This window comes from Sciurus vulgaris, assembly GCF_902686455.1.
Source record: "Sciurus vulgaris genome assembly, chromosome: 11".
NCBI classification, from domain to species: Eukaryota; Metazoa; Chordata; class Mammalia; order Rodentia; family Sciuridae; genus Sciurus; species Sciurus vulgaris.
The window spans coordinates 83,625,050-83,647,915 of NC_136472.1; the positions used below are offsets into that span (position 1 = coordinate 83,625,050).

General features: G+C 38.6%; 1 protein-coding gene across 2 annotated transcripts in view; it reads left to right on the forward strand.

Moving 5' to 3' along the window:
- The window catches only part of CCDC81 (coiled-coil domain containing 81), a 55,608-nt gene that overhangs the window by 30,710 nt on the left and 2,032 nt on the right, over nt 1–22,866 (forward strand). Inside the window, exons 8-14 of one of the 2 annotated variants that reach the window (XM_079105585.1) lie at nt 9,635–9,728; nt 10,146–10,292; nt 10,955–11,059; nt 15,479–15,651; nt 16,702–16,780; nt 16,990–17,210; nt 22,148–22,273. In XM_079105585.1, the coding sequence (XP_078961711.1) occupies nt 9,635–9,728; nt 10,146–10,292; nt 10,955–11,059; nt 15,479–15,651; nt 16,702–16,780; nt 16,990–17,210; nt 22,148–22,273 (945 nt within the window). The remainder of the gene's footprint in view (nt 1–9,634; nt 9,729–10,145; nt 10,293–10,954; nt 11,060–15,478; nt 15,652–16,701; nt 16,781–16,989; nt 17,211–22,147; nt 22,274–22,866) is intronic. The other variant, XM_079105586.1, reaches the window with a different exon arrangement.

Here is a 22,866-nt window from a genome sequence, read left to right on the forward strand (position 1 = left end):
TTTACAAAAAATGGAACAATGTAATATAAAATTCCCAAAAAGTCAAATGGTGCTACATAAGACATTTTTGTTTTTTTCTGAGGAAAAAGGAGTTATAAGGAAACTTCTCATTTTTTTTTTCCTTCTATTTCTCTATGTCCAAAGTCAAAGGCAGGTCATACTATAGGGTCCATCACACCTTCTTATTAAGAAACTACTTGTGCTACTTTTCTTCCAACTTTGGCCACAATGAAAATTAACTCTACTCTGCTATTTGATTCCACAAAACAGGATGAATAGAACTGTAACACAGCAGCCTCTCATCTTAGGTGAACAGGGTCCCATCATGGACTCAAACTGGGTTGTTTGCTTTTACCATTCTTTCAACTAAATGTAAGCATGCATTCACAGAATTAGCTGCTACACCATCTGGTTCTCCTGAAGAAGAATGAAAAAATTTAAAAATAGCAAATGTTCTAAGACCTTTGAAAAAGTCAACAACAGCTTCTTTCTCCAGGAGAGAAATCCCTCCTTTCATCCAAATATGTGAATTTACACATGTAAAAATATGTATTTGTACAGACTATATTTAGGTATATCAGATATGAAATCAATAAATCTTGATATCTTGTCTTTATGCTTCTTTATCACATCAAAGGGTTAGCTGCAAAACTGGATCCTTGTTTCTGTACAGTAAATCTATGTCACAAGATGAACCAAGATTTAGAGATATATGCAACTTTCTAGGCGAATGATCTCACTGATAAGCGGATGATGACACATAATGGGGGGTGGGAGGAGGGCAAGAATGGAGGAAGGAGGGACTGTATAGAGGGAAAAGAGGGGTGGGAGGGGTGGGGGGGAAGGAAAAAATAACAGAATGAATCAAACATCATTACCCTATGTAAATGTATGATTATGCAAATGGTATGCTGTTATTCCATGCACAAACAGAAACAACATGTATCCCATTTGTTTACAATAAAAAAATAAAAAAAGTAGAGATATATGCAACTTTTTAACATCTCTTTCTTTTCAAATTACAACAAATATTTGGAATTTACTGCTGAAGTCTCAAATGTGCTTAGCATAATAGTGACCAAAACTGGAAGACATTTTTTTAAAAATCCTGAAGTCATCCACACTTGCCATTTATTAGTCTTCTTGTTTGGAGCAAAAGACAAAGAATTCACAAATATCACGACCTAAGCACCTGTTTCAAATTACACATCAGCCTTCAGCTTGCAAAATAATTTTTTGACAATTAAGCAAGTTGCAGAAGACCCATATCACTTGCTTTTTTTCTTCCTGGAGAAATCAGCAGGATAACTGCAACCTAAGGGCTTCCTTCTGTGTTGAATATGAAAAGTGGAACAAAAGAAAAGCAGTCTTTTCCCTTCCAAATCATGGAGGTAATGTGTAGAAAGGTATCCATATTCCAGTAGGGAAAGGGGCTGGATGAAAGAAGCAGGACTGCCCACTCTAGAAGACAACATGGAAATACCTGCAACATCCTGAGTTCAGAATTTTGTAGAGATGAATAGAAAAGCACCTAAATGTCAGGAAAGTATTCATCCTGTGTGATAAGGATTCTCGCAAGGTCCAACAGATGCAATCGGCTTCCCAGGGGCCTGCCAGCCCCCGGCCAGGGGGCCAAACGACCAGATGGCCGAGGCTCTCCTCACTCCGCCAACTTCGCTTCTCACGTCTGCCAACCCTGTGACAGGAGCTCCCACAAGCCCCCGCTACTTGTATTCTTGATAATAGCCATTGTAATTGAAGTGAGATGAAATCTTAGAGTAGTTTGCATTTCTCTAATTGCTAGAGATGTTGAACATTTTTTCATGTATTTGTTGCTTAATTGTATTTCTTCTTCTGTGAAGTATCTGTTCAGTTCCTTAGCCCGTTTATTGATTGGGTTATTTGTTGTTTTGGGTTAAAGTTTTTTGAGTTCTTTATATATATCCTGGAGATTAGTGTTCTATCCAAGGTGCTTGTGGTAAAGATTTTCTCCCACTCTGTAGGGTTGTTCTTCACGTTGTTGGTTGTTTCCTTTGCTGAAAAGAAGGTTTTTAGTTTGAATCCAACCCAGTTATTGATTCTTGATGCTTTAGGAGTCTTGTTAAGGAAGTCAGATCTTAAGCAGACATGTTGAAGATTTGGGTTGACTTTTTCTTCTGTTAGGCAAAGCTTCTCTGTTCTAGTGCCTCATTTGGTTTTCTTTTTATTATTGGCCTACTCTTTGTTGTTTCTCCATTATTTCTGTGAATTTTGAATATACTTGTTGAAAATTCCTATTTGTCATCAGTTGCTTCATTGTCTTTGTTTCTTTGGGTGTAAATTACCTCATTTGTTGGGTCTACTGACAGAGGTACTATCTGGGCTCTGGAGGACTTCAAATGCTTGATGGTATTGCTTTGAGAATTCCTGTATGTGCCTTGCTATTATGTGGTTGTCATGACACTCAGGATCTATAGTAACAAACCCTGGGTAAATACTTGTTTTAATATTTAAAGCCCTTGCCACTGGGCCACGCTAGACACCATATCCTTGTCTGATGTGGGTTTAGTTCTTGGTTTCTGGGGAGGTTCTGGAGTCCATGGGAAGTCAACAGAGTGAAACTGTGTTTCTGGCCCTTGATCAGGAGAGTGTGTCAGAAAATCCTCCTTGCCAGTGGCGTGGAAAGGAAGGAAAAGCACTGTATTCAGTCAGAAATTTAGTTAACTCCACCTTCAATGCATCCAGAATGCATCACTTATCACTTCTTCTGCTACCACCCTGGTCCAAGTCACTCTTTCTCTTGTTTTATTGGAACAGTCTCCTAATGGTCCTCCCACTTCTGCCATTGCTCCTATTCAGCCAAAGAAATCGTGTGTAAATTAGGTGATCTCATCTACTTCCTCAAACACTCCATGAATTCCCTTTCTGACTCAGGCTAACAGGTCAGTGCTCTTTTTTTTTTTTTTAATTTTAATTAAAAATCATAAATTTACATAGGGCAATGTTGTTTGATTCATTTTGTTATTTTTTTCCCTTCCCCCCTCCCCTCCCATCCCTCTTTTCCCTCTATACATTCCTTTCTTCCTCATTCTTACCACCCTCCTTATCCCTAACCCTAAACCTAACCCTAAACCTAACACTAACCCCTCCTACCCCCCCTCCCCGTATGTCCTCATCCGCTTATCAGCGAGATCATTCGTCCTTTAGTTTTTTGAGATTGGCTTATCTCACTTAGCATGATATCCTCCGATTTCATCCATTTGCCTGCGAATGCCATAATTTTGTCATTCTTCATGGTGGAGTAATATTCCATTGTATATATATGCCACGGTTTCTTTATCCATTCATCAACTGAAGGGCATCTAGGTTGGTTCCACAATCTGGCTATGGTGAATTGAGCAGCTATGAACATTGATGTGGCTGCATCACTGTAGTATGCTGATTTTAAGTCCTTTGGGTATAGGTCAAAGAGTGGGATAGCTGGGTCAAATGGTGGTTCCATTTCAAGCTTTCTGAGGAATCTACATACTGCTTTCCAGAGTGGCTGCACTAGTTTGCAATCCCACCAGCAATGTATGAGTGTACCTTTTTCCCCACATCCTCGCCAACACCTATTGTTGCTTATGTTCTTGATAATCGCCATTTTATTTGGGGTGAGATGATATCTTAGGGTAGTTTTGATTTGCATTTCTCTTATTACTAGAGATGTTGAACATTTTTTCATATATCTGTTGATTGCTTGTACATCTTCTTCTGTGAAGTGTCTGTTCATATCCTTAGCCCATTTGTTGATTGGATTATTTGTATTCTTGGTGTAGAGTTTTTTGAGTTCTTTATAGGTTTGGGATATTAGCGCTCTATCTGAAGTATGAGTGGCAAAGATATTCTCCCACTCTGTAGGCTCTCTCTTCACATTACTGATAGTTTCCTTTGCTGAGAGAAAGCTTTTTAGTTTGAATCTATCCCAGTTGTTGATTCTTGCTTTTATTTCTTGGGCTGTGGGAGTCCTGTTAAGGAAGTCTGATCCTAAGCCAACAAGTTGAAGGTTTGGACCTACTTTTTCTTCTATAAGATGCAGGGTCTCTGGTCTGATTCCAAGGTCCTTGATCCATTTTGAGTTGAGTTTTGTGCAGGGTGAGAGATAGGGGTTTAATTTCATTCTGTTGCGTATGGTTTTCCAGTTTTCCCAGCACCATTTGTTGAAGAGGCTATCTTTTCTCCATTGCATATTTTTGGCCCCTTTGTCTAGTATGAGAAAATTGTATTTATTTGGGTTTGTGTCTGTGTCTTCTATTCTGTACCATTGATCTACCTGTCTATTTTGGTACCAATATCATGCCATTTTTGTTACTATTGCTTTGTAATAGAGTTGAAGATCTGGTATTGCGATACCCCCTGCTTCGCTCTTTCTACTGAGGATTGCTTTAGCTATTCTGGGTTTTTTATTCTTCCAGATGAATTTCATAATTGCTTGCTCTATTTCTGTAAGGTACATCATTGGGATTTTAATTGGAATTGCATTGAATCTATATAGCACTTTTGGTAGTATGGCCATTTTGACAATATTAATTCTTCCTATCCAAGAACATGGGAGATCTTTCCATCTTCTAAGGTTTTCTTTAATTTCTTTCTTTAGTGTTCTGTAGTTCTCATTGTAGAGGTCTTTCACCTCTTTTGTGAGATTGATTCCCAAGTATTTTATTTTTTTCGAGGCTATTGTGAATGGGGTAGTTTTCCTAATTTCTCTTTCTGAAGATTCATCACTTATGTATAAAAATGCATTGGATTTATGAGCATTGATCTTGTAACCTGCTACTTTACTGAATTCACTTATGAGTTCTAAAAGTTTCCTGGTGGAATTTCCAGGTTCCTCTAAATATATAATCATGTCATCAGCGAACAGGGATCCTTTGAGTTCTTCTTTTCCAATTCATATCACTTTAAATTCTTTGGTTTGTCTAAATATTCTGGCCAGAGTCTCAAGAACAATGTTGAATAGAAGTGGTGAAAGAGGGCATCCCTGCCTTGTTCCAGTTTTTAGGGGGAATGCTTTCAGTTTAACACCATACAGAATGATGTTGGCCATGGGCTTAGCGTAGATGGCCTTCACAATGTTAAGGAATGATCCCACTACCCCAATTTTTTCTAGTGTTTTGAGCATGAAGGATGCTGTATTTTATCGAATGCTTTTTCTGCATCTATTGAAATAATCATGTGATTCTTAACTTTTAGTCTGTTGATATGGTGAATGACATTTTTTGATTTCTGGATGTTGAACCAACCTTGCATCCCTGGGATAAAACCCACTTGATCGTGGTGCACTATCTTTTTAATATATTTTTGTATGCGATTTGCTAAAATTTTGTTGAGAATTTTTGCATCGATGTTCATTAAGGATATTGGTCTGAAATTTTCTTTCCTCGATGTATCTGTGTCTGGTTTAGGTATCAGTGTGATATTGGCTTCATAGAATGAGTTTGGGAGAGTTCCCTCCTCTTCTATTTTATGGAATACTTTGAGAAGTATTGGAATGAGCTCTTCTTTAAAGGTTTTGTAGAACTCGGCTGAGAACCCATCTGGCCCCGGACTTTTCTTTGTTGGTAGGCTTTTGATGACCTCTTCTATTTCATTGCTTGAAATTGATTTATTTAAGTTGTTTATGTCTTCCTCGTTCAGTTTAGGTAATTCATATGTCTCTAGAAACTTGTTGATGTCTTCGAGGTTTTCTGTTTTGTTGGAGTATAGATTTTCAAAAGAGCTTCTAATTATGTTTTGTATTTCTCTCGTGTCTGTTGTGATATTTCCTTGTTCATTCCGAATTTTAGTAATTTGAGTTTTCTCCCTTTTTCTCTTTGTTAGTGTGGCTAAGGGCTTATCAATTTTGTTTATTTTTTCAAAGAACCAACTATTTATTTTGTTAATTTTTCCAATTGTTTCTTTTGTTTCAATTTTGTTGATTTCGGCTCTGATTTTACCTATTTCCTGTCTTCTACTACTTTTGGTGTTGGTCTGCTCTTCTTTTTCTAGGGCTTTGAGCTGTAGTGTGAAGTCGTTTATTTGTTGATTTCTACTTCTTTTGTTGAATGCACCCCATGAAATAAATCTTCCTCTCAGTACTGCTTTCATAGTGTCCCAGAGATTTTGATATGATGTGTCTTTGTTCTCATTTACTTCTAAGAATTTTTTAATTTCCCTCCTGATGTCTTCTGTTATCCATTCATCGTATAATAGTGTATTATTTAATCTCCAAGTATTGGAGAAGTTTCTGTTTTTTATTCTGTCATTTATTTCTAATTTCAGTCCATTATGATCTGATAGAGTACAAGGTAGTATCTCTATCTTCTTGTATTTGCTAACAGTAGCTTTGTGGCATAAAACATGGTCTATTTTAGAGAAGGATCCATGTGCTGCTGAGAAGAAAGTGTATTCGTTCTTTGTTGGATGGTATATTCTATATAAGTCGGTTAAGTCTAAATTGTTGATTGTGTTATTGAGATCTATGGTTTCTTTATTCAATTTTTGTTTGGACGATCTATCCAGCAGTGAGAGAGGTGTGTTAAAATCACCTAGTATTATTGTGTTGTGGTCTATTTGATTTCTGGAATTGAGAAGGATTTGTTTGACATACATGGATGAGCCAATGTTCGGGGCATAGATATTTATGATTGCTATATCTTGCTGATTTATGCTTCCCTTAAGCAGTGTGTAATGTCCTTCTTTATCCCTTCTGACTAGTTTTGGCTTGAAGTCCACATTATCTGAAATGAGGATGGATATTCCAGCTTTTTTGCTGTGTCCGTGTGCATGGTATGTTTTTTTCCCATCCTTTCACCTTTAGTCTATGGGTATCTCTTTCTATGAGATGGGTCTCTTGCAGGCAGCATATTGTTGGATTTTTCTTTTTAATCCAATCTGCCAGTGTATGTCTTTTGATTGATGAGTTCAGGCCATTAACATTCAGGGTTATTATTGTGATATGATTTGTATTCCTAGTCATTGGACTCATTTTTGTTTTTTGACATGATTTGGTTTCTCCTTTATTTGGCTATTCCTTTAGGCTAGTTCCTCCCGTTGCTGATTTACATCGTTGTTTTTCATCTCTTCCTCATGGAATACTTTGCTGAGAATGTTCTGTAATGCCGGCTTTCTTTTAGTAAATTCCTTTAGCTTTTGTTTATCATGGAAGAATTTTATCTCATCGTCAAATCTGAAAGTAAGTTTTGCTGGGTATAAAATTCTTGGTTGGCATCCATTTTCTTTTAGGGCTTGGTAAATGTTGTTCCAGGCCCTTCTAGCTTTTAGGGTCTGGACTGAAAAATCTGCTGATATTCTTATTGGTTTCCCCCTGAATGTAATCTGATTCTTTTCTCTCGCGGCCTTTAAAATTCTGTCTTTATTTTGAATGTTAAGTATTTTCATAATAATGTGCTTTGGTATAGGTCTGTTGTAATTTTGCATATTTGGATTCCTATAAGCCTCTTGTACTTGATGTCTTCGAGGTTTTCCATTTTCCATTTCATTCTTGAGATTTGGGAAATTTTCTTATAATATTTCATTGAATAGATTGTTCATTCCTTTGGTTTGTTTCTCTAAGCCTTCCTCAATCCCAATTATTCTTAAATTTGGCCTCTTCATGATATCCCATAATTCTTGTAGATTCTGTTCATAATTTCTTACCATCTTCTCTGTTTGGTCAACCTTGTTTTCAAGATTAAATATTTTGTCTTCAATATCTGAGGTTTTGTCTTCCAGGTGATCTATCCTATTGTTTATGCTTTCTATGGTGTTTTTAACTTGGTTTATTGTTTCCTTCATTTCAAGGATTTCCGTTTGTTTTTTTTTTTCAGTATCTCTAACTCTTTATTGAAATGCTCTTTTGCTTCCGTTATTTGCTCTTTTAACTGTTGATTAGTGCGTTCATTTAATGCCTGCATTTGTTCGTTTGCTTCCCTGATTGTTTTAATTATGTACATTCTGAACTCCCTTTCGGACATATCTTCTGCTGTGCTGTCATTGGGTTTTATTGATATAGTATCTAGGTTTGTTTGGGACATTTTCTTCCCTTGTTTTCTCATATTGGTCAGATGTCAATGGGACTCTGTGATATTGCAGATTTCTTCTATTGGCTTATAGTGACCCTGTAGATTTCCAGTGTATCACCCACCAGCCTTCAGTAGCCAGAAGTCTTGGATTAATTTGATAATGCAGTGCTTCCGAAGAACGCTGCCCCTAGCCCACTACTGGTTCCAGGGAGAGAGACCTGGAGAGGTCTCTTGTTGCACAGCCCTGGTCCCAGTGGCTGCTTGTAGGTCGGAGGTCTCCACTGGCTTGGGGACTTGTGGCTGGCTCTGTATAGACAGGCTCTCACTGGGTGGTTTGCCCCAAGAAGCTAGCCTAGAGAGGCGCTTCCCGCCGGAGGGGGCTGGGCTGCTTGGGGAAGTCCCTGGCGCCCTGTGCTGGTCACTGAAGCAACCTGCGGGTGGGCCAGAGCTGGCAGCGGGGCGGGCTGGAGCTGGCCGGAGCTGGCCGCGCTGCTTCTGTGCAGAAGGGCTCTCACTGGGGGGCCTGTTCCGAGAGGCTGGAGGATCTGTCCCTGTGGGCGGAGCCCACCACCAGACTGCACAGAGCTGCCTCGGGGAGACGCTATCTGCCCTGTCCCACTCTAATAAGCCACTCGAATACTGGCCTGCCGCCCAGCTGAGCTTCGCTGGGTGGGGGAGACTCACCCCGTGGTTCTATTTTAGTCCGAGACTCTCAATGCCTCCCCTTCTTGAATCCTGGGTTCTGGGGCCACTGGAGATGCAGTCAACCTCTAGTCCGCCATCTTGGATCACCCCGTGGAAAAAGCCTGCAGCTGGAGGTGGACAATGCTGCCTGGAGAGGTCTCTGGCTGCCCAGCCCTGGTCCCAGCAGCCGCTTGTGTATCGGATCCAGGTCAGTGTTCTTATTGACCTTCAACCTCCTACCTGGACTCTGACTTCTCTACTACTTCTGGTCCTTAACTCATCTCCCTTCAGCCACACTGAAACAAGCAAACTACCACCTCCAGGACTCTGCACTCATTTGCTTTCTTTTGAAATGAGTTTTGAATCTGATATTTACCTTGTTTCTCTCTCACTTCCTGCAGGTATTTATTCAGATGTAACCTTGAGGAGAACTTCTCTGGTTATTCAACTTATGATTTAGCACTTCATTTTTCCAGCATTACGTGGCATCTGTTGTCCTGGAACATACCACAGAGTTCACTTATTTATCCTACTGACTGAGTATCCCCATCAAGGTGTCAATTCCACAAGGAACAGGGATTTTGTGTGTGCGTGTGTGTGTTGTTTTGTTTTTTACTGTCTTTCCTGTCTCAATACATTTTTGTGGAATGAATACATTTTGTCCCTATTTGACAGAATTGGTAACTGAGACTTGGCAAGATTACACAGCTTGTCCAATACAAATCATCTTGTAAGTGCAAAAGCGGGGATTCAAATTCAACTTTATCTGACAAAAAGTACAGGTTCTTAACCATGATACATACAGATATTCTAGAGAAAACCACTGAAGTACTTTTCTTTGTCTTATGTTTATACTTGCCTCTAAAGTTATTATTGCTCTGGAGGCCAGACTACATTGAGCATTAATTAATGTTGCTTTATTTTTTTAGCTCACCATCTTCAGTTTGTCTGAAAAATGACAATGAAACAAAGCCCAGAACATACCTAGCCCCTGATTGCCAGGATCATAAAAAGGCAGGACAGGTATAGTGCCTTCAAACCAAACCCTGAATCTCCCTCTGACTTCTGTTTCTCAAAGACAGTTCCAAGACTCTCTCTCTTTCCTAATTATAATATATGGGTGTGGCCCAAGTACTCAGGACCTAAACCTGGACTGTGCTAAATCTATCACAGTCTACTATTTAACAGAAATAGGATCTGGAAATCTTTTCTACTTTCCAGTTGCTATAAACTCTTCTGATTAAGTGAGAGTTCAGTAAATCCTTTTGATTATTTGTGGGTCGGCTCTGCAAACAAACCTCATTTTGCTAATTATCACTAATATATTCTTTTATAAAGTATGTTTCTTGACACACCCAGCCTTTGGAGAGCTTGTGAAGGGATGGTGAAGGCAAAAAGTAAAATGCAAAAATTAATTTGTCCTAAAATTTGGGATTGTAGGAAATGTGCTATGTATGTTTGCAACGAGCAAAACGGAATTCCCCATTGTACTACAATGAGGAGAGAAGGAGAGGAGAAATACAAGATGAGCAACTCATACAGCAACACCAAATAATGAAAGATCAGGAGGCTTTCTTCCAATACCAGGTAGTCTAACACCTCAAGTGAAAGTGATTTTAAATGGGACAGTAGAACATGGTTATCAAACTCCATTTAAAATATTCCATCATTTTCCTGTTCTGTAACATCTAATTATTTATATACTGCTGGACTAACACTTAGACTGTGTCCAAGATTTCAATTATGATAAATAAGACTGGGATGAATATCCATGTAGTTGAATGTTTGCATGTATCATTAATTTATTGTACCCAAGGACTGAATTTTAAAGGTGGAATTGCTAGATTTTATTGCTTTATTTTTGATTTATGATAAAATATAAATCTGGTCAAAACTTTTACCTTTAAAATTCATGGTCTACTTCAAGCAACAGGACAGAATGGCACCTTTATATTTGCTCTATCCAGCTTTCTGTGGTCTTCTATAATTGATCCTGTTGCCCTTTCCTGATTTGTGATGAAGTCTTCTATTCCTTCTTAAGAGCCATGTAGTGATGCTGCCTAAAGTCCAAGAATAGGAAATAAAAACCTCCCTAACCCACTTTTCAAAATCTGTGAAGACATCAGAAAATACCATTGCCTCCAAATACTTTTCTTTCTTGGTTGGATTAAATTAATGTCATAATGTCAAAAATTTTAAAGGCTCTATTTGAATTTGTGATTGAAATGTAAAAAAATGTTTTATGATAGATGAAAAATCTGGCTGCTAGAGAACAGAATCAGAAAAATGCTGCCTATAATCTTGGAGTTGCTGAAGCTATAAGAAGTCACAAGAATGAGAAACCTGAATTTTATGTAAGAGTCCTTCTGAAATTTCTGTTGCTAACAGCAGCTACCCCACTGTCTTCAGATTCACTCCCTGTATTGCAAGTTGTGCCTTTTTAAAAAAATTGTTTGTTCTATTTAATTATACATGACAGCAGAATGGCAGAATGAATTTTGATTCATAGTACACAGATGGGGTACAACTTTTCACTTCTCTGATTGTACACAGTGTAGTCACACCATTCATGTAATCATGCATGTACATAGGGTAATGATGTTTGTCTCAGTCTACTATCTTTCCTTCCCCTTGCCCCCTCCCCTTCCCTCATTTCCCTCTACACAATCCAATATTCCTCCATTCTCCCCTTCCTCTTGCCCCTCCCATTATGTATCAGCATCCACTTATCAGAGAGAACATTTGGCCTTTGATTCTTTGGTATTGGCTAATTTCAGTTAGCATGATATTCTCCAACTCCATCCATTTACCTGCAAGTGCCATAATTTTATTCTTCTTTATGGCTGAGTAATATTCCATTGTATATTTACCGCAGCTTCTTTTTTTTTTCCCCTTTTTTTTAATTGTAAACAAATGGGATACATGTTGTTTCTCTGTTTGTACATGGCGTAAAGGCTTACCATAGTTTCTTTATCCATTCATCTATTGAAGGGCATCTAGGTTAGTTTCACAATCTAGTTATTGTGAATTGAGTTGCTATGAACATTGATGTGACTATGACACTGTAGTATGCTGATTTTTAAGTCCTTTGGGTATAAACTAAGAAATGGGACAGCTGGGTCAAATGGTGGGTCCATTCCAAGTTTTCTGAGGAATCTCCATACTGCTTTGCAGAATGGCTGCACTAATTTGCAATCCTACCAGCCATGAATAAGCATACCTTTTCCCCTACATCCTCACCAACACCTATTGTTGCTTGTATTCTTGATAATAGCCATTGTAATTGGAGTGAGATGAAATCTTCGGGTAGTTTTGATTTGCATTTCTCTAATTACTAGAGATATTGAACATTTTTTCATATATTTGTTGATCACTTGTATATCTTCCTCTGTGAAGTTTCTGCTCAGTTCCTTAACCCATTTATTGATTGGGTTCTTTGTATTTTTGGTGTAAAGTTTTGTAAGTTCTTTATAGATTCTGGAGATTAGTGCTCTATCTGATGTGTATATGGTAAAGATTTTTTTCCACTCTGTAGGCTCTCTTTTCACATTATTGATTGTTTCCTTTGCCGAGAAAAAACTTTTTAGTTTGAATCTATCCCATTTATTGATTCTTGCTTTTATTTCTTGCTCTCTGAGAGTCTTGCTAAGGAAGTCTGGTCTTAAGCCAACATGATGAAGATTTGGGCCTACTTTTTCTTCTGTTTGGTGCAGGGTCTCTGGCCTAATTCCTTGGTCCTTGATCCATTTTGAGTTGAGTTTTGTGCCGGGTGAGAGATAGAGGTTTAATTTCACTTTACTGCATATGGATTTCCAGTTTTGCCAGCACCATTTTTGGAAGAGGCTCTCTTTTCTCCGTTATATGTTTTCTTTGTTTAGTATGAGGTAACCGGACTGTGCTTTTTAAAATATTTTTCCATGCTGGGGATTGAACTCAGAGCCTCCCTGGGCTGGGGATATAGCTCAGTTGGTAGCGTGCTTGCCTTGCGAGCACAAGGCCCTGGATTCAATCCCCAGCACCGCAAAAAACAACAACAACAACAACAAAAAAACAACAACAAAAAAAACATACTGAACTCAGAGCTTCCCCACCTGCTGGGCAAGTATTCTACCACTGAGCCACACCTTCAGACCTGTTGTGCCATTTTTTTTTTTTTTTTAAGTGACAGAGTTGAAAAGTGGGCTGCGTAGACTTGAAGCTTTCTTCTTGGGTGAGTACTACCCAGTGTTTGTCTCCACATCATTCACAGTCACAGTCCTACTAGTAACTGCAGTTCTTGTTAATTATAGCCATTCTCATCAGGACCTGGGATAGGTGGTGGGAGAGTACACTGAAGTCCAGCTCTAGAAGCTAAAGAGAGAACCAGCAGTATCAGCATCACCAGAAGATTGTTGGAAATGCAAAATCTAGGACCCTATACCAGACTTCCAGAATGAGGATCTATATTAGAATATTTGTATGTACATTAAAGTTTGAGAAGCCAACTTCAGATGTAGGAAGCCATCTGCTTCACTGTTAATTTGTTTTAATCATTATGTGCCCACTTTCATCTCTGCCTGTCTTTCTCTTTTTATAACACCATCTAGGCAGTGTGACACTCTGCACATAATCTAATCAAATATATTTACTTTAATCATTATCCAACATTTATTGAACTCCTATGGGCAGCCACTGTGCTGGCAGCTAGGAATACAAGTTCCCTTTTCTGAAGAGGTCTCAGCCTACTAGGGGACACAGGCACTCAAAGAGAAAAGAGTGTGATATAATAACTGCTGTAATATGTCTTTGAAGAAAAGGGCCTTCTGTGAATAACAAGGTGAGTCACTTAGTCTAGCCCAGAGATCTGGGAAGACTCCCTGGCATAACAGAGTTAGGTAAAGATGTGAGTGGAGGAAGAACAGTCCAGAAAGGGGCAGCAAGGAGGGAGGGAAGAGAGCATTGGGCTTTTGACATTTAGGCGTGATATCTCTCTCTTCCTATACATAAATTCCAGATTACATTTTATTACTGCCCACTCTGTAGCTCCTCTTTGGTATAGCTGTAGACATCTTAAAAAGAACAGAACAGAACAGAACAGTTGACCCCTTCCTCAACCTGTTCTTCGCTTCCAGTCAGCCAGTTGCACAGGCCTCATATCTAGGTGTGATTTCAGGTTCCCCTTTCTCTGTCTCTTACCTACAGCCATCCTCAAGTCCAGCTGCCTTCACCTTCCAAGTGTACCCAATACCTGTTCAGATCGCTCCATCTTCCAGAGTAGCACTGAACGTTGGAGCCTGCTATGGTTTGGATATGTCTGTGTGTATCCCCAAGAGTTCAGTATTGGAAGCTTGGTCCCCAGCGTGGCAGTGTTGAGAGGTAGTGGGCTGCAGTGGGAGTTGGTCATTGGGACCCTGTCCTTGAAAGGAATTAAGGTAGAACTCATGGGACCTTGAGCTAATTCTCATATGAACACGTTGTGGTAAGAGAGTTAGGCTGACCTCTGAGTTGCTCTCTGGCTCCTGTGTTGTCATATGGTCCCTCCCACCACGAGGTGAAATAGCCAGGTAGGACATGCCAGAGCCAGAAACTCTGCCATTTGGACTTCCTGCCTTCAAAACCGTGAGCTAAACAAACCTCTTTTCTTTAAAGAAAAAACATAGAACACAAATCTGTTCATCTTCAAGGTTACCACCCTAGTCAAAGACACATCGTAAGGTTCAGCTTATTCAATCAGTCTCTCTTGAGACTCATGTCTTGCATCTTGCTCTCCTACCATCTGTTCTCCACACAGCAGCCAAAACGATCTTTTAAAATTCTTAACCCAAACATACCTCTCTTCTGTGTGATTCCTTTAATGGATCCTACTGAATTGAAATGCAGTCTGAACTTGCTTTGCTCTGTCAGACCCTGCCAGATGTCCCTGCCTTCCTCCAACACTACTCGCCTACTTCTACTTCTTGCTCACTGTGCCTTGGCCACATAGCCCCCCCTTCTGCTCATTGAACATGCCTCGCTTGTTTCCATCTGGTGTTTTCGCACTAGCTGTTTCTTCTTTATGGGACACAAGTCCCACTTCCTTTTACAGTGGAAGCAATTCAGTCTTCTACAAGGAAAAGCCTTTCCTAGTAACCAACTGATCAAATCCTGTTCCCACCTAGTTGCTTGCTAGGATAAGGGCTTTATAGCACTCATTACTACTACCTTAAACGATCCGATAAACTGTTTACTTGTCTCCTGCCCCTGAATGCAGGCTGGATGAGGATCTCTGATCTTGGTCATTGTCGGATCTTAAGTGTCTAGAGTGGCTGGGCCCCTAGTAGATACTTGGTGGTCTCTCTTTTCACCTCCTCTGTCTGCTTGCTCATGCCTTTAAAGGTGCTCAGAATTCCTTTTTTCCTTCCCTCTGTATTTTCTAAGGACTAGCTCAGGAACCACTCTATGGTACTCTTTTTCTTCTCTGTATCAGAAATGGGGCTCTGAGCTCAATTAGCTCAGCTTCATTCTTGAATGTGCTAATGTTGTTATGTGGGTTCCTTCCATGTTAGCTGATATATTAGAAATTAAGATACACTTTCTCACTGATTTTTTAATATATTTTTCGTTGGACACAATTCCTTTATTTCATTTTTTTATTTTTATGGGTGCGGAGAATCAAACCCAGTGTTCCACATGTGCCAGGCAAGTGCTCTGCCACTGAACCACAACCCTGGTCCCTCATTGGTTTTATTCTTCTGAATTGTTAATTTTATTTTTCTGTATTCTAGTATGAATACATTGCTTTTCTTTCATTCTAGAAATCCTTCCTCTTTGATAAACGGCCACTTAGTCCTGAGATTAATGCTGTTAAGCAAGAGGAATATTCCCAATGTCTCCTGAGACAAATGACTAACAGACGGGAAAAGGAAATAAAGCAAAGACAAAACAGAGAGTTGATGGACCACCTAGAACAAGTGCAGCTCACAGAGGAGTAAGTCTAGCCAGACATGCTCTGAAAAATGTATTTGGAATTTCTGTGTGAATTTTTATGTGAGATTGAACCAGCATTGATAGTTTTATTAGCACTACTGAAACCAAATGAGCAACAAACTAACCAAGTTAGCAACCAATACCATCATTAGAATTAGGTGGTTTTCTAATTAGAATAATGAAAGAGTCATAATTATGATTATAGTAATGATTGCCAATCTATAGTTATTATAGAATATCATTTTGTACGTTTTGTGATTCCCCAGTACTAGGGTATCCCATGGAACCTGAGGGCAGAAATGTATAGGGACCCAGGAGGGACTGGAATCAGGGACTGAAAAGCCCTGTGGAGTGACTTTCTCTTTGCTTACACACAGATCCTTCATTGATATAGTCTTTCTTTTCAGCTCAGACTTGAGAATGTTAGTGTCAATTCCAAACTTTCAGGAAAGAGAATCGGATTGGTCTTAATTAGATTACCTGAGGCCTGGGATAGGGTTAGGAATATGGAGTTCATGTGTGTCTAAGGAGGGCCTATATTTCTGCTACTAAAGTCAGAAGAGCGACCTACTGAAAAAGTGTAATACTATAAACGTTACTTAAATGTTTCATTGTATTCACTTAATAGATCATATGTGTTTACTGAAGATTGCACATAATGAATCATATTTACAATAGGGATTACTTTCCTTAAAAAGGATTCTTACAATACATCATTTGATAGGTGAATAGTCCTTTACTGCTTTCTTTTCTAGATTTTTAAAGAATTGGCAGGGCGGTGTGGATTGCGGGGGCCTGCTGTTTCAGTAGTATTTGGACAATATGGTCAGTCATTTGCATATAACTAGCCTATCTGTCCTGTGTTTACATGCTGCCCACTAGCCTATGGATTTGAACTACTTTTTGTTTCTTAAGATGAAATCTCCAGAATGAAACAACAATTTTTATTTACAATGCCTCAATATTAATACTTAACATGTTTCAATGATGTAAATCTGTATTGTTAAAGACTCTAAAACTGCTCCCACCATTTCCTGTTCTTAAATATCAGACTTGCTGCACAAAGAGCTAAATATTTAAAAGATAAAATGGAAGAAACACTGTGTTACAAGAAAGCTTTGGATGCTCAGGTAAGGGCCACGTATTATTATTATTTAAAAACTATATAGTGCTTCAATAGCATAAAATACATAAATACTATAATATTATGTATACTCTTACACAGTTGGTGGGTTTGAACCTTCCTGTAAGGTATTGGTATTTTACCATATTACAGAGTTGTGCATAAAGTTTATTCCCTGATAGAATTATAATCTGCATATGTTTGTTCCCATTTCAGATAAAGAACAGACCCTCTCAGTTACCTGTGTTTGAACCTGACTCCTCTGAGCCCATTTTTGGTAAGAAAAAGCCTGACTGGCTGGTGCAAAAGCGAAAACAAGAACAGGATTACATGAAGCACCAGCTGGAGGCAGCTGCTAACCAGAAGAGGAACGCCATTCTGCAGCAACTGGGGGATCAGAGGCGGGACTTGGAGATGCTTCAGAGGACAAAGAAAGAGTAAGGAGACCCTGAATCTTTTCCTCTCCTTTCCAGTTCTTATTTTTCCTCCTCCCCCTTCCTCCTCTCTCAACAACAGCAGAAAAGTAAGAATAATAGCTAACATATTGAGGAGTTAATTGTGAAAGACACTGTGCTAAGTTCACTACATGCTTCAGCTAATTTTATCCTTACAACCCATCCTGTGAAGAAAATGCTATTAAGTAAATAACTTTAAAAGCCCTCTCTCAATCTCTCAATTTCACTTCTCCCTTCAGTTCTCTCCTCATATTTTTCAACTTCTTAAAAGGGTTGTCCCTTCCAGCACTATCCATTGGAAGTACCATGTGAGCCTCAAGTGTGGTGTTGTGCTCAAGCAAATCCAGACATGACACTTGGAAGGGGGCCTTGCTCAACTTCCACTAACCTCCCTCCCCATTATGAGGGTGTGTTGAAGGTGGCGGGGTAGGCTGAGGAGGACTTATACCGTATCAGTGCACATACCTTTCAGTTCAAACATCAGGCATCCCATTTCTTAAAATGCCCAATTGGTCACTGCACCAGTGGAGAATTTTTAAAGGTCCTGTTTGGCTCTCAGTCTTACAACATCTCCATGGTTCCTCCCTAGCCTTTCTATCATCCATAATCTCTGACTTCCCACTCACCCAGATTGCTACAGAGAACTCTAGTTTCTTTTTTGTAGATGTTCAGTAGTTCTTAGATTCTTGTTTAGTCAGAATTGTCAAGGTGTCAGGAGTTCCAAAAAGTCTCTGTCCAAAGGAATCCACTCTCAGAAGTCAGTTGTATTTATAAAAAGAAAACAAAAGTGACTTTATTAAATTTTTGTAAACTTTATAAGTGGTCATTGGGACAGTGCTCGTATCTCTTATGGTCTACACCATGTAGGGCCAGACATACAAACATGAATAGATGGAGTTTTGGTGATAAGGGTGGGATTTGATTGTTGACAGAGAGGGGTGGGAGTGGTTAAAGACATGACTTCTGGAGTAAAGACCACTGTAGGATAAACATTGTGTATTCCCAGGGCAGTGTATACCTACATATTTGCTAAAATATTGTATATTTTCACACTTATTTGATAGCGGTTCCCCCAAACCCTACAAGTGTACCCATGCTGCCCACATGCTAAATGATGAATACTGGGACCTCCAGATCACTTCCAGTATCTATTCTGATTGGTTGGTATGATTTTACCATTTTACTAGTTGTGTGATATTGGGCAGATTGCATACTTCTGAAGATGTTGATTTCCTTATCAATTGGGAATAATACAAGTATCTTTAGGTGGTTGAAGGTTAAATTAAATAATTCTTGTAAATAGCATAGTGTCTGACTCAGCCCAAGTACTCCCTCAATGGTAGTTATTGCTATTATAAGAAAAGGAAAAGAAGAGCTTTTTTTCTCTGGATTATAAATTGACATAATTATTCTCTATTATATTATCTTAAATCAGTGGAAATGATCTTATTTGGGGTCTTCTGTAGTTCTGGCTCCCCACCGATAGTTATTTACTCATTTTACTTATTTTAGAACTTAAACTCTGATTCTGAACATTGTACCTTTTATAGAGGTGTTAAAAGCTTTTCACAAGATAAAGTATAAAAGTGGTTGTGGAGAAAGCTGTAGTAGACTCTCAGTTCCTGTAGGGTGGTGATGCAGTGGTGTGGCTGTTGAGAGGGGACAGTAGGACAGAGTGCAGTGGGGTGAAGAGATGGCACTCTGCTTTCTATTACATAAGTAATTGGAAATTCCCGTGGGGTGAGATTATGCCCACGACTTTGACTTTACCTCCTGTGTCACAATTTGGAGAGTTTATAAAATTTACTCTATTTTTTTCTCCCTGAGCATACTATTTTATTTTCAACAGATTTCATGGCTTTGAAATTACAAATTACACTGCTTGCAGCTTAAAGGATTATAATATAATAATCCTAAAAAGCTCTGCAGGCGTTTTGGTGGTGGTGGTGGGGAGAGATGGTTGCAGACTAAGGTTAGTAAATGAATAAACATGCCTGAGGGAAGGCATAGCTTTCCTAGTGACTTTTTCTTTATTCCTTTTTTCAAAAGCAACTTTATTGACATACAATAAACTGTATGTGCTTAAAGTGTACCACTTTAAGTTTTGATGTACGCATGTACCCACCCATGAAAGGGTCACCACAGTCAAGATAATATACATATCCTTCATCCCAGAAAGCTTCTTTCAGCCCTTTATAATTCCTCCCTTGTCCCTCCCCCAAACCCTATCTTCAAGCAACCACTAATCTCTGCCTTCTGTTATTATAAGTTAGTTTGCATTTCCTAGGGTTTCATATAAATGGAACCATACAGTGTACTTTTTTGGGGGGGGGTCTGACTTTTTTCAATGTGAGTCATTTTGTTTTTTGTGTATAACAATGTCTCTATTCTTTTTGTTGCTGGGGAATATTCCATTGCACCTATATAACATACTTTGTTTATTCATTCGTCTGTTAATGGACATTTGGATTATTTCTAGTTTTTGGTAATTAAGAACAAAGCTACTCTGAACGTTTGAGTGTAAGTCTTTGTATGGACATATAGTTCCTTCTGTCTTGGGTAGATGCCTAGTTGTAGCATGGCATGGCTGACACATCACAGGTACATATTTAACTTTTAAAGAAATTCAAAATGCTTTCCACATTGTACTATTTTCTAATCTCAACCAATAGTGTATGATAGTTCTAGTTCCTCCCCATCCTTGCCAGCACTTGGTATGATCAGTCTTTTTAATTTTAGCTGTTTTAATAGGTGTGCAGTGGTATCTCATGCTTTAATTTACATTTCTCCAATGGATGCACTAGACATAATATAATTTAACATTTGCACTATTGATGAACATTCATTTTGTTTCTTATATTTTGCTATTATAACAGTTCTACATTAAATATTCCTTTTTACTCTAGTTTTTCCCCCACATGCTATTTTATTTTCAACAGATTTCATGATTTTGAAATCATAAGTTACACTGCTTGCAGATTAAAGGATTATAATATAATAATCCTAAAAGGCTCTGCAGGCATTTTGATGGTTGGGGGAGGAGGGAAAGTTGGTTGCAGCCCAAGATTAGTGAAAGCATAAACATGCCTGAGGGGAAGCCATGGCTTTCCTGACGAATTTCTCTTTATTTTTTCAAAAACTTCACTGAGATATAATTAAGCTGATTTTAACTGATATATAAATTGTACATATTTTTGGGATACAGTACAGTAATTCAATACATGTATATAAAGTGTAATGATCAAATCAGGATTATTAGTGTTTCTGTCTCAAACATTTATCATTGGTATAATTGGAAGACTTAAAGTTATTTTGAAATGTACCTAAATTGTTTTATACTATAGTAACCTTGCTATAGAACAGCAGAACTAATTTTTCCTCTTTATGTATTGGTACATATTATATAACCTCTCTTTGTCGCCCCTTCCTCCCCACCCAGTCTCTTCTATGCGATGTCCTTTAATTCCATCTTGTGGCAACAGCCACAAATGACAGGATTTCATTCATTTTTGGATGGCAGATAGTCCTTTTTATGTACATGTCACATTTTGTTTTTTCCTCTGTGACATTAACATCTGTTTCTTGGGTCTATTGTGAATAGTGCTGCTATCAGTATGATGTGCTTATATCTTTTGAAGATTCCGTTTTCAGTCATTTTTGAATACAAACCTAAAGGGAGAAAATTCTGAGAGATATACAGTGTGCATAAATTTTGAGAACATTATGCTAAGTAAAATAAGCTGTCACAAACGAGCAAATATTGTATTATGAGGAAGGATAAATGAATTGAACGATATGACATTTCAGTTTTGCAGGCTGACAAGAGTTCTGGTGATGGGTGTGTAACAGTCTGAATATATTTAACACCGAATAGCTTATAACTGGTTAAGATGGTGATTTCTTTCAAAACCATAATTAAAAAGAACTATGAAAAGAAAAGGAAGGTTCCGTTCATTCAGTGAACTCCCACTATTGAAGGATATTCGCACTTTATATTTTGTCATTTGATCTTCAGCCACACAATAACTGTGCAATTAATGCTTGTTAGATAAAAAAAAGTGTCTGTGCTGTTCTAGGAAAAAGTGAACCAGAGGACAGTGCTTGTTTTCAGTGGAGGATCCTGACACCTAGTGGCTATAGCCACCCCAACACAAGGCTCTTCTAAGTAGGTGGTCAGCAGTCACATTCAGTGACATTCCTTCCAAACTTTAAAGAGAACTGACAGTAAAAGTTTCCTTTTGGCAAGAAATAGGCACACATACATAGTTTGAACCAGGCTCACAACAATAGTGGCAGTGTATTTGGAGACCGGTGGTGGAGATGCAACTCTAGGATCAGTGAAACTTTAAGAGAGATTGCAGGGCAATCACTGCTTTAATCACACTCCTTTTCCTTCCCTGCTTTCTTCACAGCGTTTGATATTTTCTCTATTTCCTTTTCTCTTGCTGTAGTCACTTTTGTTTCTTTATCCCTTTCTAGACCTTGATTTGTATGCCTTTGTCTTGCAAAATGCCTGTAGCAACCAGGAGGATGATTACTGACAGCTGAGGAAGTTGGAATAAAAGCAGAGAAACATAGTATAAGAAACCCATTTAGTATGATTCTTCAGATGAGTTAAATTAGCTTCAAAGGAAATTAATGACTTTAAAGACCAAAGGTGTTAAATTGCAAAAAAGGTCTCAACCTTGCTAATTTAGACTACTATTGAAGATGAAAGATCCTAGACTCATAATATTTGACAGCCAGGAGTTTCACTATGCTTTTATAGTGTCCATGCCTCTCAGTATATATTTCAAAGCACAGTGAACAAAACTAGAAAGTTTTCTGTTTGATTTGACATGAAAGGAACGGGGTGCCCAGGGTTAATGCTTGTTCTTTCGAATAATACCAATGGAGTCAGACTGCTCTTTTCTTTTCAGGTATTTGGCAGACAGAACTGCAGAGCTGGAGAGAGTGAACAAAATCAACCAATGCTTGCAGGAGGACTGGGAAAATAGCATTGCAATAAAGAAGGAGAAGGACCTGGAGGAAAAGTCTTTTGAGCGGTAAAACCTGATTGGATCCAGAAGTTCTCTTTGAAGAAAATTCCCTCATTCCTTATTTATTTTCCTCTAATCCTGGGATGGCAGGTTTCAAGCATCAATTCTAGTTGATTAGTGGTGGTTGACTACAAGATTTAATGGAGAAAGCAAGTCTGTGTTCAGTGGGAAATGGTGCTGTGATTGATTTGAAATGTCTGCTGTGAACAAGGGACTGGAAGTTGCTGTACTGTAAGTCATGTGTTTACCGACTCTGCCCTAATCTGTGACTCTGATTAGGGTGGCTTCATTTTTCTATTTGTGGAAGATGGTGGGAATTCTTTTTGGAAAAAACTAATTGAAAGCCGAAAGAGTGAGTTTCTGACCTGAACACTTCCAATGCTTATGAAATGGTCATTTAGGAGCAGAATCAAGGGGTTGTGGGTAAGATTGACAGTTGGAAAGACGAGATGTCTTTTATGAAGCTAACCCCCTCTCCAGTGATGTATTTATAATTTAAGTTAGGGAATCTGGGTTCTTGCTCTGGCTTTAATAATTAGCACTAACTTTGGATAGGTAGATAATCTTTTTGTCTTATTTTTTCTTATGTGTAAAATGGG